At 27.4% G+C, this 14383-nt stretch overlaps 2 protein-coding genes across 3 annotated transcripts in view; one reads left to right on the top strand and one right to left on the bottom strand.

The window, feature by feature from the left end:
* The window catches only part of LOC129908198 (dolichyl-diphosphooligosaccharide--protein glycosyltransferase 48 kDa subunit), a 383207-nt gene that overhangs the window by 78586 nt on the left and 290238 nt on the right, over nt 1–14383 (bottom strand). The gene's annotated exons all lie outside the window — the stretch shown is intronic.
* LOC129909753 (uncharacterized) lies at nt 11173–12943 on the top strand. Its single transcript, XM_055986824.1, has 3 exons — nt 11173–11509; nt 11586–12568; nt 12632–12943. Exons 1-3 carry the CDS (start codon nt 11173–11175, stop codon nt 12941–12943), a joined length of 1632 nt encoding a protein of 543 aa, XP_055842799.1.

The raw sequence follows: 14383 nt of genomic DNA, 5'->3' as shown, positions 1-14383 counted from the left end.
ATCTAGTGTTGTTTACCTATTATTTAAAATTTATTAATACACTGGAAAACAAAATTACACGAACACAAGTGGTCAGAAAAATGAACAATTGAAATTGTCAGTTTGATTTCTTTCGTCTATATAATTTGGTCAGAAACGTTTAGTTTCCAGAGCTGTAAAAATTTTTTTTTTTTGCATTAAATTGCATTAAAAAAAATATTTATTACAACTGAAAAAAATTTGCATTAAAAAAAAATTGGTATACAATTGAAAAAAAAAATTTGCAATAAAAAAAATATTTATTGAAACTAAAAATATTTTGCATTAAAAAAATAATTTTATTGCAACTGAAAAATATATTTGCACTGAAAGAAAATTTATTCCAAATAAAAAATTTTCTGCATTGAAAAAAAAAATATTAAATATTTTTTTAATATTCGTCGAATTCTTTACAATTTTGACTATTTGACCAAATAGTCACAATTGTTAGAAATTCGATGAATATAAAAAAAAAAAATTTTTCAATGCAGAATATTTTTTATTTGCAATGATTTTTTTTTTCTTTGCAACATATTTTTACATATTTGCTTAAAAAAATTTTATTTTCAATGCAAAAATTTTTTAAAGTAAAGTGGCAAAAAATATATAAATATTTTTTTTTTAAATTTAAAATTAAATTTTTTTAGTGTTTGTGATTTCCCAGAAAGTCCGAAATGAATAAATGGGTCTATGGTAGGTAATTTCAATATGGATTGAAAAAATTTTTTTTTTTATTTTAAAAGTACACTGAATTTTCTTTTTTCTGTAAGGAATCACTCAAAACTCTTATAACTAAAAAAACTGAGTTTGAAGAATATCATTTCAGCGATTAAGGCTTAAGATCGAGACAAACATTCATACTTTACTTCTTAATTCGCGGTCAAAGTTCGAATAAGCCCACGAACTTATAGCAAAAAAGGCCAAAGGCCTAAAAACTCTGGTAGGTACAGAAAATGTAAAAACACCAGATACCATAACGTGGCATACATTTTTAAGCCTCTTACACCCCGTACCATCTTTTCGCGCTGACTAACACATGGATTCCATTCAAGCAATTGCCAATATACCCGTGATAAAAAAAAAACTCAGGGTGAGAGGTAACATTATCACTTAACTATAAAGTGACACCACCTCTTCGACTATAAAGTGACTGATTAATGAAAGACAATAATTATTATGTTTGTATCGAGCTCAAAATTTTGTCAAATGATCGTCGATAGTACACATTTCACCAAAAAGCAAAAATATAAAAAAACATTTAGATATCGCACCCCCGGTGGAACAACGACGTAAGTGCAAATTTTGAATTTTCTGAGTTAAGTATGCCATAGTTTCAAGAAAAGGTATTTCCTTCCGATGAAACAAAGACCCAATTGAAAATGATCTATTTGAATCCAGGGGGCAGAAATTCCTTTGGACCGTTACATTGTTTTCAAACGTTTTCAAAATGTTTAATCGAGTTTTCTGAAGAATAAACATTTTTGCACTTACGTCGTTGTACCACCGGAGGTGCGATATGTTAAATATAAAAAATCGTACTTGAACCTACAGTATCAATTCGTCAATTTTATTTAACTTAATTTTAAAACAACAAAATAATAACAATACTAGTTAAAAAAAAAAAAAAAACAAATAAAAACTTTGCACAAATAAAATGAAAAATAATAAAAAAAAAATTAAAAGAAAGCAAGAAAAGTGACAAACAAAACCACAACAAAGGGAATCAGTGTTACCACTGAGAAATTTATCCCAAGATGCGTCTTTAACTCCCAAAACTTGTTTACTTAATACTCTTACCAGTGCATCATGGAAAAGAATGCGTAAAGCGATAGAATAAAGTTGCATTATGTATGTTCTGTTCATGATCTACTTTCCAGGTGAAAGTACTAAAGAATTTGTTTAAATATGATTGATACAAATATAGGACTAGGTCGAACAAAATTGGTTTGGTAATTTATTTGTTGTTCAAATGATTTAAAATAAAAATAAAGCTAAGCTGGTAAATATGTAGAGCAAAAGTCAAGGCCGTTAATTTTATTTTTAAAAAAGTTTAAAAAAAAACTTTTGTTCAAAATTAAATAATGCAATAATGTGGTGTTTTAGAAATGACAACTTAACAGTTTGAACAAATAAGTTTGAGTAAATTAATAGACACATACACATATTATGTAGAACTGAACTAAATTTTAAGAAAGAAAATATAAGCAAAAGTCCATACTTTTTTTAAATTAAAATTGTTGATGGAGTCCGATTTTTATAATTTTTTATCAGAGATCCCAAGCCTATAACAGGATTCAAAACGAAATGCAAGACCGAGTACGAGTTGCTAATACTTGCACCTACTTATAGTTAAAGTTGCTTAAACATTTTAAAATAAATTAAAAAGAGAAAAGTTTTTATAATAAAAAAAATACGTTCGTTCTCCAAACGAAAAGTGCCAAGATTTTTTTTTTTAATTTTTGGAGCCATTTTATAAATTTTGCATTAAAAAAATGTAAATGCAACTGAAAAAAATTTGCATTGAAAATAAAATTTTTTTTAATGCACACATTTTGCTTTGAATTGTTTTTTCAATGCAAACAAAAAATTGTATTTGCAATAATTTTTTTTTATGTAAAATATGTGTATAAAAAAATTTATTTTCAATGCAATTATTTTTCAGTTGCAATAAATATTTTTTTTAATTCAAAAAATTTTGTTTTCAATAAATATTTTTTTTTAATGGAAAATAACTACAAAATTTTTTATTTTTTAGTTTGCAATAAATATTTTTTTTTTAAAACAAATATTTCTCATTAGCAAATATTTTTTGTAACACTGCTTTCAATGGTTCAAAAAATGTATGTTTTCTTATTTCAAAAGAAGGACATTATTTTCTTTATAACAAAGATTTATTTTAATCAAAATCGTTATAAAACAAGCTTTTCAACATTTTTCATATGGAAGTTAATTTTGGCCCTAAAATTAAAATTTCAATTTTCCTTCTAGGGGATCTTCAAAAACTCATAATATGTGACAAATGGTTTCAGTGGTTTGGTGCTGTAACTCGAGATGGAGATAGTTGAACACACAAAAAGAAGGGACCCACATTGTTCGCATTCTCCATCATCGTACCTATAATGCTATGTCCGATTGTTATCTCAAGTTCGATTTTTTTTTTTTGAATCTCAAACTTGTTAATAGTTGATATCCAAATCTTAAGAAGCACTCTTTTAGACGAAACAAAGAGAACTCCTTTGAATATAGAATATAAACCAATAATTATTTTCATATTAATAACAGCATACTTTCTGGCGTGAACTTTGAATTTGAAAAATTGCCTTTAATTGGGAAGATATAGCTCGCTGAAACGTTTTAAAATTTTACAAAATTTTGATAAAATGATAGGAAATATCTTTCAGTAAATATCTTTTAGCCGATTTTTTGGCTTATAATTTAATTTAGTCAAAAGCTTAAAGGAGACAGAGCCAATTTGTATGGAATGTGGACGTTCCGCGGCCAGGAATGAATTTGTTATTTTGTATGCAATTTAGTCTTACACACGTGCAGAAGTCTTGTCCTTCTGAAGTACTTCAAAAACAGATAAAATGCATTTTTGCATTTAACACTTAATGTAGATTGTCTCAATACTTTAACTTGTATTTTAAGTACAAAATATGATGCTATGTCATTTTCCCTGAGTATGAAGATCCTTTATCTTGGATGTCCAACCAATAGAACCCAGAATATTAGCTTTTTAAAACAACAATTTCGAGCCTGTTTTGATAGTTTTTCCTTCATTTTTTTTATAGTTTGAATCGTTTGAAAATTCTCAAAGAAAATTTAGAAGTTGTTGGCTTTAAAAGCTTATATTTTTATTTCTAATGGTTGCATATTTAAGATTTAGGTTTTCAGACAGAAAAAATGACATAGCATCATATTTCATACTTCAAATAAAAATATATTTCAATTTGTCTTTCGCATATTGCACGATGCATTAACAACACTAATATTGCAATATAGACCAGTGCCAATCCGGTTTTCAGAGGGCAAAAGTTGAACAAATTATTAGCAGCATAATGGTGGTGGGAAAATTTAAAAAAAATGGTATATGAAAGGGGAAAAATAAATTGTCCACAAAAAAATTGGGGGAAAGGGGGGTGGGTGGGCGAAAAAGTGGGGTAGATGTCAAAAATCATGGTTTTTTACGATTTATGTCAAAAAATGTCAAACAATTTTTTTCTATAACCAAAAATATTGAAAAAAAAAAATGCAAAAATACGATTTTTTATTTTTATCTTTTACAAAAAAAGTTGGATTTTAACAAAACTTAGTTAAAAATTACTTTGTTATATTTTCTATCTATTAAAAATGTTTTTTGAGCAAAAAGTTAATTTTTGGATTTTTGACGAATTTAATTTGAAAAAAAAATAGCCTATTTTTTCAATAAAAAAAGTTACCGAAAAAATGTTTGATGTTTGAAAATTTTGTAATGTAATTATTTAGCTTAAAACCGTTTTTAAAAGATTGTGTGGAAAAACTATACTTTTGCCTTAGAAAATATTGAGACAAATTGAAAAGGACAAAAAATCGATTTTTAAGATTGATTTTTCCGTAAATGACATTAATATTGGCGAGAAATAATTTTCCATAGAAACCAAATTATACTTTTCTAATGGTCATTGACCTTTTTAATTTGAATCAAGCACTAGAATAGCTCTTACGTGCAAAGCTTTTGAGATATTGAATTTTGAACGTCCAAAACACTATTTTTATGATTTTTGGCATGGTAATATGTCAAAAACGTGATGTGATAGAATTTTTTTGACTTCGGATTCGAGCTCAGCGAACAAAAAACCATTAGAAAAATATACTTTGATTTCTATAAAAAAAATTTTTGACTAGTGAAATCGAACAAGGCATTCGATTTTGTCTGCCCTGTTCGATTTCACAAGTCAAAAAAAAAAATAGACATCAAAGTATATTTTTCTAATGGTTTTTTGTTCGCTGAGATCGAATCCGAAGTCAAAAAAATTATATCACATCACGTTTTTGACATATTACCATGCCAAAAATCATAAAAATAGTGTTTTGGACGTTCAAAATTCAATATCTCAAAAACTTTGCACGTAAGAGCTATTCTAGTGCTTGATTCAAATTAAAAATGTCAATGACTATTAGAAAAGTATAATTTGGTTTCTATGGAAAATTATTTCTCGCCAATATTACTGTCATTTACGGAAAAATCAATCTTAAAAATCGATTTTTTGTCTTTTTTAATTTGTCTCAATATTTTCTAAGGCAAAGGTATAGTTTTCCCACACAATCTTTAAAAAACGGTTTTAAGCTAAATAATTGCATTCCAAACTTTTCAAAAATAAAAAATTTTTTCGGTAACTTTTTTGATTGAAAAATAGGCTATTTTTTTCAAATTAAATTCGTCAAAAATCCAAAAATTAACTTTTTGCTCAAAAAACATTTTAAATAGATAGAAAATATAACAAAGTAATTTTTAACTAAGTTTTGTTAAAATCCAACTTTTTTTTGTAAAAGATAAAAATAAAAAATCAAAAAATCGTATTTTTGCATTTTTTTTCAATATTTTTGAGGTTATAGAAAAAAATTGTTTGAGTAAAAGTTGTAGATATTTATACTACCTACAACTTTTGCATTTGACTTTTTTCGACAGCACGTCTAATTTTGACATTAATCGTAAAAAACCATGATTTTTGACACCCACCCCACTTTTTCGCCCACCCACCCCCTTTCCCCCAATTTTTTTGTTGGCAATTTATTTTTCCCCTTTCATATACCATTTATCCTAAATTTTCTAACCACCCATATGCTGCTAATAATTTTTTTATTTTCAAAAATTATTGGCACTGGTCTAATAGTAAAATTTTTTCCTACGTTACAGTTCTTTCATTTGATACCAATTTCATTATTGGCCGCCTAAAGTTAAAAATGCCCATTTTCCTTTGCAGAAGTCAACTATTAAATAAGTTCTTTGTTCCAGCAAGAAGATAATTAACGATTAATCCTCTCTTATCTCAATTTTAAATTACGAATTATCTAAAATCTTTCTTTCTTACATAATATTCATATAGGTAAACATACTACATTACATACAATATGTATTACATATTGTACATATACAATATTTATCTTTCATAATTTATCTTTCACAAACACAAATTTTCCTTTCTTTTAAATAATAAATTTAATCTTAAGCCATTATATTACTATTATATTACTTGGGGTACTACCCACTTATATTTTTTTTAAATTTTTGTTTATAGCCATCAAATATTATTTAAAGTGCTTCTAAACCGTGTTTAATATTTAAAAAGTGCTGATAAATATTTAAAAAAAAAAATTGATAAAAACTAGACAAATAAATTAATTGTACAAAGAACTTTAATAAAATTGCTAATCAGTATTCCTTACTTTTCTTAATTTATTTCGCATTTTGACGAAAATAAAAGTAAACATTTATTACTGCAATTAAGAAAATAAATGTTTTTGCATTATTATGGGAATATTCCATTAATTTATGTTAAAAAATTTCCACTACTGTCGAAAAGCATTGGCGTAGCTAGTTTTTTTTTTTTAGCCAAGATTCATCTCTCATTATTTCAGGGGAAAATTATTAAAAAAAAAAAATGTTTCTTTCAAGGGTTTTGAGCTTGTTTTGCATCTCGATTGTTGTCGTCGACCTTCATTTTCACGGTCTTTCATACGTTAATTCTACTTTAGATTTTTAACCCCAAATATCTACTTTTTTATTCAAAATAATGCAAATTACTTGAAGAAGCTAGACAAAATCGCAATTTATTAAGTTTAAAAACAAAATTTAAAAATTTACATTTTTGACTTTGCGTCTTCATTAATTATGCACATGCGTCAGACCAGTTATTTTGTCTTAAAAGTGAAAGGTTGCAAGAAAGTTGCCATATAGCAAAGTTTATTTCAATTCTAGACGATATCGAGAGATGGAAGTTTTTTCCGCGTATTTTTAAGTTTTTTAGACTTAAAAAAAACTATAAAAAAAAACACTGAAACTTTGTATTTAATTTGAATCATGAAGCTTGTTTTTACTAGACGAAATCGTTAACCAACTTAAAATTAGATAGATTCATAGTTTTTTTTTTTCAATGTCATTAAAATATTTTTTTTTGTAAATGTTTGTTTTCATTAAGAAAAAAAAATCATCATGACGTATTTTAAGTTATTTTATTTATGTTTTTGTGCGTTTAATATTAATTTATTGTATTGAGCTACCGAAACATAAATGTTTACGTGTTATTTTTATTCCTTTTGATTTGAATTTTAAGTTCATTGTACTGAAATCAACTGAAAATCTGAGAATAAAATATGTTTCGAGTTAATAAATATTGATAATGGAATTTTAACGATTTGGGGATTTACGTTTTTTGTGATTTAGGATCTGCGGTTTTATTATTATGATATTCAGTTATAAGTTGAATTATGATTATATTGGTATAGATCCGGTTGGTTGTTGGTTTGTTTGTTTCGTGTTTAGAATAAATCGACATATTGCATCCATTTATTATTATTACTATTTATAGTTTTGTCTAGAATCTAAAATGTACAGTTTTCAATATGAAAATAAATAAATTTGAAAATTTCCATATAAATAATAATAACTTTTAATTTCAAATAGATTTTCGCAAAAAGGGAGATTGTGTATCGAGTGCACAGAGAAAAATAGACCACATAAAATAGAACAAAAACAATAAGATTTCTCTATGGTTTTCATCCAAGAAGGAAACCTTATTAAAACAATCGGGTTTTCCTTATTGTTTTAAAATCTACAAAAAAATAAAAAAAAAACGATGACCAGGCTGGGAATCGAACTGGAGACTTCAAATCATTAGTCGCCCACCTTACCACCTGAACCAACCTGCCATGAAAATATTGATCGCGATTTTTGTTCTAGTGCTAAGTTGAAAAAAAAAATCAACTTTTCAGTCAAATTTTAATAAGATTTTCTCTATAAAAATAATAAGAAATCTCCTTAAAAAAACCTTATTAATCGTTGATTTTAATAAGATTTCCTTATGAAATGTATGGACGGTAAAACAATATGGCAATCTGTTAGTTTTTAGCGGGTCATATTTTTCTCTGTGTGTGTACACTGTACATTGTAAAACCTAACGTTTTCAAAAGTGACAAAAACGTCAATAACTTTACGAATTTTTCAAGGACAAGTTTTCTTAAAAAAATAAAATGCACGACTGGGTCGCACGTACTTGCTCTTGTAGTTCAAAGTATCTTTATCTTATATATCTTTTGGAAATCTTAGGTTTTTTTAAGTGTCGAGAAAAAAAAAAAAAACATCGAAAGTTAAAAAATCAATTAATTTTTTTTCCCACAACTTTTTTTACATTTTACACTTCAAAATGATATCTGTAAATTTTATGCTTTGATAAAATAACTTAAACCTTAAAAAATATGTCAATTTTTGAAAAACGGCAACGCAATATTTTCGTTCTCCGCATTTTTTGAGAAAAACTAAAAACGCAGAATTGTTAGAATCAATAAGACTATTACGCACACCAAATTTAATCAAAATCGTTAGAGTCGTTTTCGAGAAAATTGCAATACCTGGAAAACGTTGTATGGGAGATATGCGTTAAAAAGGAGATTTTCAAAAAATAAAAAAAAGGACCTAGGAAATTATGCAAAAATCATCTGTACCAAGTTTCAAGCAAATCCATCCATCCGTTTAGGCCCTAGCTCGATGTACAGATGGACGCACAGATGCACAGACCGACGGACGGCATGACGAAAACCACTTTTTTGATCTTCTCCATTATCGTAATGTTGGTTTTGATTAAAACCTCGAATTTTTTTTTCTACACGTAACCAATGCTTGCCCTATAGTGCAAGTAAAAATGCTCTTGGAGCTAATATAGCTATTTTCCAACCGCTTATTCTTAGTATTAATGTAAAGTACAAGCAGTCCAATCAGCGAAGAAAATGGTAAATCGGGTTCAAATTTTGAAAAGATTGTTTCTGTAGTGAATCTTAAACAATTCTCCCAAAAATCATTGCATTTGATTCCCTCTACAAACTTACTGGGCATCAGAGAGAAAAAGAAACTTTTCTATAACGCACCAAAAGAAATTAAAATTAACAAAAAAAAGTTTCTTATGAAAAAAAAAAATTAAGATTAATTTTTAGATAATTAGATTTTCAAGGAATTTCATAAACTCCAAAATATATTTCGAAATTGTTTTGACCCGTATAATTTTTTGAAAAAAAAAAACAAAAAAAAAATCGTTTAAGAAATAATTTTTTGTATATGTATATAAAAAATCTCAGCCGTTTTCAAAGAGTTGATTTTTCAAAAAAAAAAAATTGGATTTTTTGGTATCAAAATGTGTTTTATTCAGGATCGTTTAATAATTATCTGTTAAAAAAAAAGCATTTAAAATAAAAAAAAATATTTATTGCAAATACAAATATTTTGCAATAAAAATAAATGTTATTGGCGCAAAATTTTAAACGACTTTATATTTTAGACAATTTTTCAAATTTTTTTTGTCGTTTTTTCCCAGTATAGGTACTTAGTACTCGGGCTATATCTTCAGTAATAAACGATCAATCTGAACAGAAAAACTGGCACCTGAAAGCTGCATAAATAAACAACAAACACAGAAATAACTTTTTTGGGTTAATCCAGATTTAAGTGCACTGTATCAAAACATTTAAAAAAGGAACATTATTAAAAAATCTAAATCTTTCGAATCCTCATAGTTTTATGTATAGTGCACTTTCTGGCAAAGATAACAAGATAATTTTTTTCAAAATCTATGGATAAGTTATAAAGATATGATCATTTTAGTAACGATCAATATTTTCGACTCTTTTTGTTACCTGTTGTGTTTTCGTCTACCTTTTACTTGAAAAGGAAGCCGAATTTGAAAAGTTTTATCAAACAGTTTTTTGCAGATAATTAAATTTTCTATCGATTTGTATCCTTTAAAAAATTTTAAAAATTAAAATATTGTAAAAAACTAAGGTAATACTATTTAATAAAGAGAAAAAAAATGGCATTTTTGATGTTTTTACTAAATAGTCTACTTTTATCCTTTGAGCATTTATAGATATTGAACCTGTAACGGAGAAAAGAAAATACTTTATCATTTAACAAAATGGTCACAAAAATTTAAAACGGCTAAAATTGGAAAAAACATGGACTTTCCAAATCTACTGTTTTTGATCTTTTTTTTGAATGTTAACACATTTTAAATATTAGTTGGAAACGATATATTTGACGAAGATACATTTTTTGCAGTGACAAGAAACCGTTCTTTTCCTTGAATCCAGATACTTGTCATTACAAATAAAAAATAAGTATTTAAAGTATTTTTTTTTATAATCAATGTAATTGAAATATAAAAATGTGTTTTTTTTTTTAAACCTGGAAGTCAAAAAAATAAGTTAAATCAAAAACCTTTCATACTGAATGTTGGGGAATTATTTTCCAAACATCGAATTTGACGGTTATGACTTATGAGTTTTTAAATTCCATGTTTAGAGTTGTAGACTTTTTAAATTTTTTGTCGTGTGACTTTCATATATTTATAAAATCTATAGATTCCAACAGACAAAAAAAAATACCAATGTAAGATTATCATGAAAAAATATTTTTTAAGGTTATTCTTCTAGTTATTTTAATGCGAAAGGAACATGTTAAATCAACGCGAAACGGTGCAAACTGTTTCCTTAGACATAACCTTTTATAAAGAAAAAATCTCAAGTGCTATAACAATGAGTGTACCTCGTCGAACGACGGGATCTTCTAAATATAGGGTCTTTGAAAATTAAGGAAGACAGAATAAATCTCACCTCGAAGTAATCTGCTAAAATTTAACTACAGTCCTGTTTTCAAACAAGATGAAGTAACCTCTTATAAATATTTATCCATGTCTCCCCTAAATCAAAATTGGTTTAACATTAACTTGTTTGGTCACAACAAAACTAATATTTGTCTAATTATGGTCAAGTCTCTAGATGAATAGTTAATTATTATTCTATTTGAAAGAGAATCTTCTTTAGTATAAAAAACCTGATCAAATTAATTTGGCTATCATTTATATAAATCCTTTAGCCCAAGAACCATCTTATACCTATTAGACAAAGACCATGATAGAAATAAAATATAATAATTCGGATAAAATTTGGCAATCATCTGCGTTAAATATAAACTACTCTAGTCTTGGTGAAGCTATTTTTTCGAAATTAAACGAAAGTGATCCTGATCGAATTATAGAAGTGAATCATGAAAGTGACATAAAATTAACAGTGAATGATATTCGTCATCAAACAATAATAGTTGCGAAAAATTTACAAAAACTTGGTGTGAAAAAAGGTGATACTGTTATATTGTTTTCAAGATCGAATTCGAAAGTGACTCCAGTTACATTTGCCTGTTATGCATTAGGATTACCTGTGAATTTTTTTGAAACTAGTTTTCAAGATGGTGAGTTTAGGGGAATATCTACAAGATGTGTAGTAGAAAATTTTCAAGTGTAACTGTATTTTTTTTTGGTTTTAAGATATCATTCGGCATAATTTCGAATTACTCAATCCAACGTTGATAATTTTCGAAGAAGAATTTCGACAAAAAATTTGTAAATGCCTCAATGGTCTTCAACTGCCAAAGCTTAAACATACCCTAAGCTTGGAAAATGATGAAGTTTTCCAAGTTAATTTTGATGAAGAAGATGAAGACTTTCAGCCTGTTTGGATAGAAGATCCAAGTCAATATCCTGCTGCATTATTATTTACATCCGGTTCAACGGGAATGCCAAAAATTGCAATTATATCACATGCTCTTATGTTACAGGGTCTGTATAATAAATGGTGGCCTTTAGGCCCTGATTCCATCATCTGCTCGTACGCCGATCTTCGTTGGATAGTTCAAGTCCAAATGATGTTGCAACCGTTATTTTTTGGTGGAAAACGTGTCTATTCAATCCGCCTGGAATCAGCTATTCCAGTTAAAGAAAAACGACAAATAATCGACTTACACAAGATTACACATTTCTGTGAAGTTCCAATGTTTTATCTTGATATTTTAGCTTCAGCAGAACAATCGGATAATCCGAATAGTTTAAGTTCGTTGAGGATTGCTTTAGTTGCTGGTGAAGTTGTTACAGAAACTTTGGTTGATTACTCGCAAAGTGTAATTCCAAAATGTAAAGTTATCAAGTGTTATGGAATGACAGAGGTCGCTGGTGCAGTTTGTACAAATGAACTAATCAGCAAGTACAATTTGAATGGGGGTGTCTTGAAAAATGGTTTTATGGTGAAAATTGTCAATGATGATGGTTGTTCTTTGGGACCAAATGAAGCAGGCAGATTGTGTTTAAAATCTGCAGCTCCTTTGTTGGGGTATTTGAAAAATGAAAAAGCAAATATGAAGGCATATTTAGATGACGGATGGTATGACACTGGAGATTGTGCGTGCATGGATTTGGATAATTTACTTGGTATTGGTACTCGGTATCATGATTTGGTTCGGTCTTCTGGAGCAATTGTAAGTTGAAAAGTCAAGTACTTGATTTTTTCCAACACAAATTAAAATATATTTTCTTTAAAGATTGTACCAAGTGTTGTGGAGGGAATTGTCAATACTCATCCGAGTGTTTTATCATCTGCTTTAGTGGGTCATTCAAGCTTGAAAAAGGATTCAAAAGATGAAATTGGAAGTTTGTTTGTGGTTATAGTGAATAATGATAAGTTTTCAAACGAAATTGAAGGAGAACTCAGAGAACTTATAAGGAATGAACTAACCAATGAACAATTTGAAATTATTCGACACATTAGAATTATTTCGGAAATACCTCTGAAAACATGTGGTAAAGCTGATAGGAGTGCATTGAAGATTTTGGCTGAGAAACTTCAAAATTAGTTAAGTGTTTTTAAATTAAATAAATTAGATAATAAATTTTGTTAAGTAATTATTAAGATATGAAAGTTTTTGTGTTTTGTTTTATTTAAATGTATGCAAATCATTTATGGTTTTTAGGTTAGAATTTGTAGATGGAAACCAATCATAAAGAAACAATAAGACCAACAGGGTATTTGAATGGGTAATACTTGCTTGCATACGTTCCATTTATTTGTATTTTTGAATAAAATTTAACACAAAGTTACATAATCATGTAAATATTTGTTTTATTTTTTCAGACAAAATATCTATCCCAAATTTATTAAAACACATACGCCGTTTACATAAGTACCGTACACTGTTATTGTATTTATCGTATTGTGTCCCTATGGCGTATGTGTAACCTTTTAATTGCTTTCTGTCAGAATTTTGTTTAAAAGACATGGAAAAAAGTTTTATTTGATTTAATTTTAAAATGCAGTCAAAAAATGCCTCGAGTCCCAAAACCTAGATTCTACAATAAAAAAAAATTAATTAAAATAAATAACTGAAAACTTCAAATGCTTCTCTTTGAAAAGCAGCAAACATTGACTTATGGTGAAAGGGTGTATTGTATAGTATTGCCACTGATAAACAAATAAATTAAACTAGTTTATGACATGACTAAAAGGGTGCGATCGTTGAAGTGTGGCTTTGTTTACAATTAATGCAAATGAGATAATAATTATCTAATTGAAAACTTGTATGTTAAATTATCTCACTACAGCCCTTTATTACATAGTCAGAACAAATTAGAACAAACTCATAAACGTGTTAAGTTTGTTTATTGTTTCAATCATAAAATAAGGAAACCTTTTTAAATAGTATGTTTTTGTTTATGTAATTATGATTTTTTTGCAGGTTTGTAGAATTTTACACGATGAACAACAGGAAACGTTTGCGCTAAGTATCTAAACAAAAGTTTTGTTTTTTTATGTTTAACAGAGTAAAATTTTTACTTAAGTATAATAAATATATGTATTCAATTTTATATTTTGTTTTGACCTGTAGCCCAAAATAATGCGTTTCGCCCAGGTACAACAGTTGGGCTCATCAGTAAGATGATTTTATATCCTTTGGGCTACAGGTCAAAACAAAATATAAAATTAATTTATTTCATAAAGTCCACAAAACAATAACAAATTCTTGTTTACGTTTCCTTCTTCTTCTTGTAGTTAACATAGTTAAAAGTAATTATTACTTGATTTTTCATCACATTTAAACTTATTAATTTTTTTTTGAATTATTTAAAAAGTTGTTTGAAAATTTGCCCAAGATAAAACATCAAAATGTATAGGTCTTAAAACTTTGTTGCCTTTAAAATCGTGAGTGGAGATTGGAGATATTACATTACAACCGTGGGGTGTTGAAAATGCACTTTTCATTAGAAGCGTATCTTATTAATCTATTAGTTATACAATA

Source organism: Episyrphus balteatus, chromosome 2 (assembly GCF_945859705.1).
Source record: "Episyrphus balteatus chromosome 2, idEpiBalt1.1, whole genome shotgun sequence".
NCBI lineage: Eukaryota > Metazoa > Arthropoda > Insecta > Diptera > Syrphidae > Episyrphus > Episyrphus balteatus.
The sequence above is the reverse complement of the archived record's forward strand: the minus strand, read 5'-3'. Positions and strand labels throughout refer to the sequence as shown.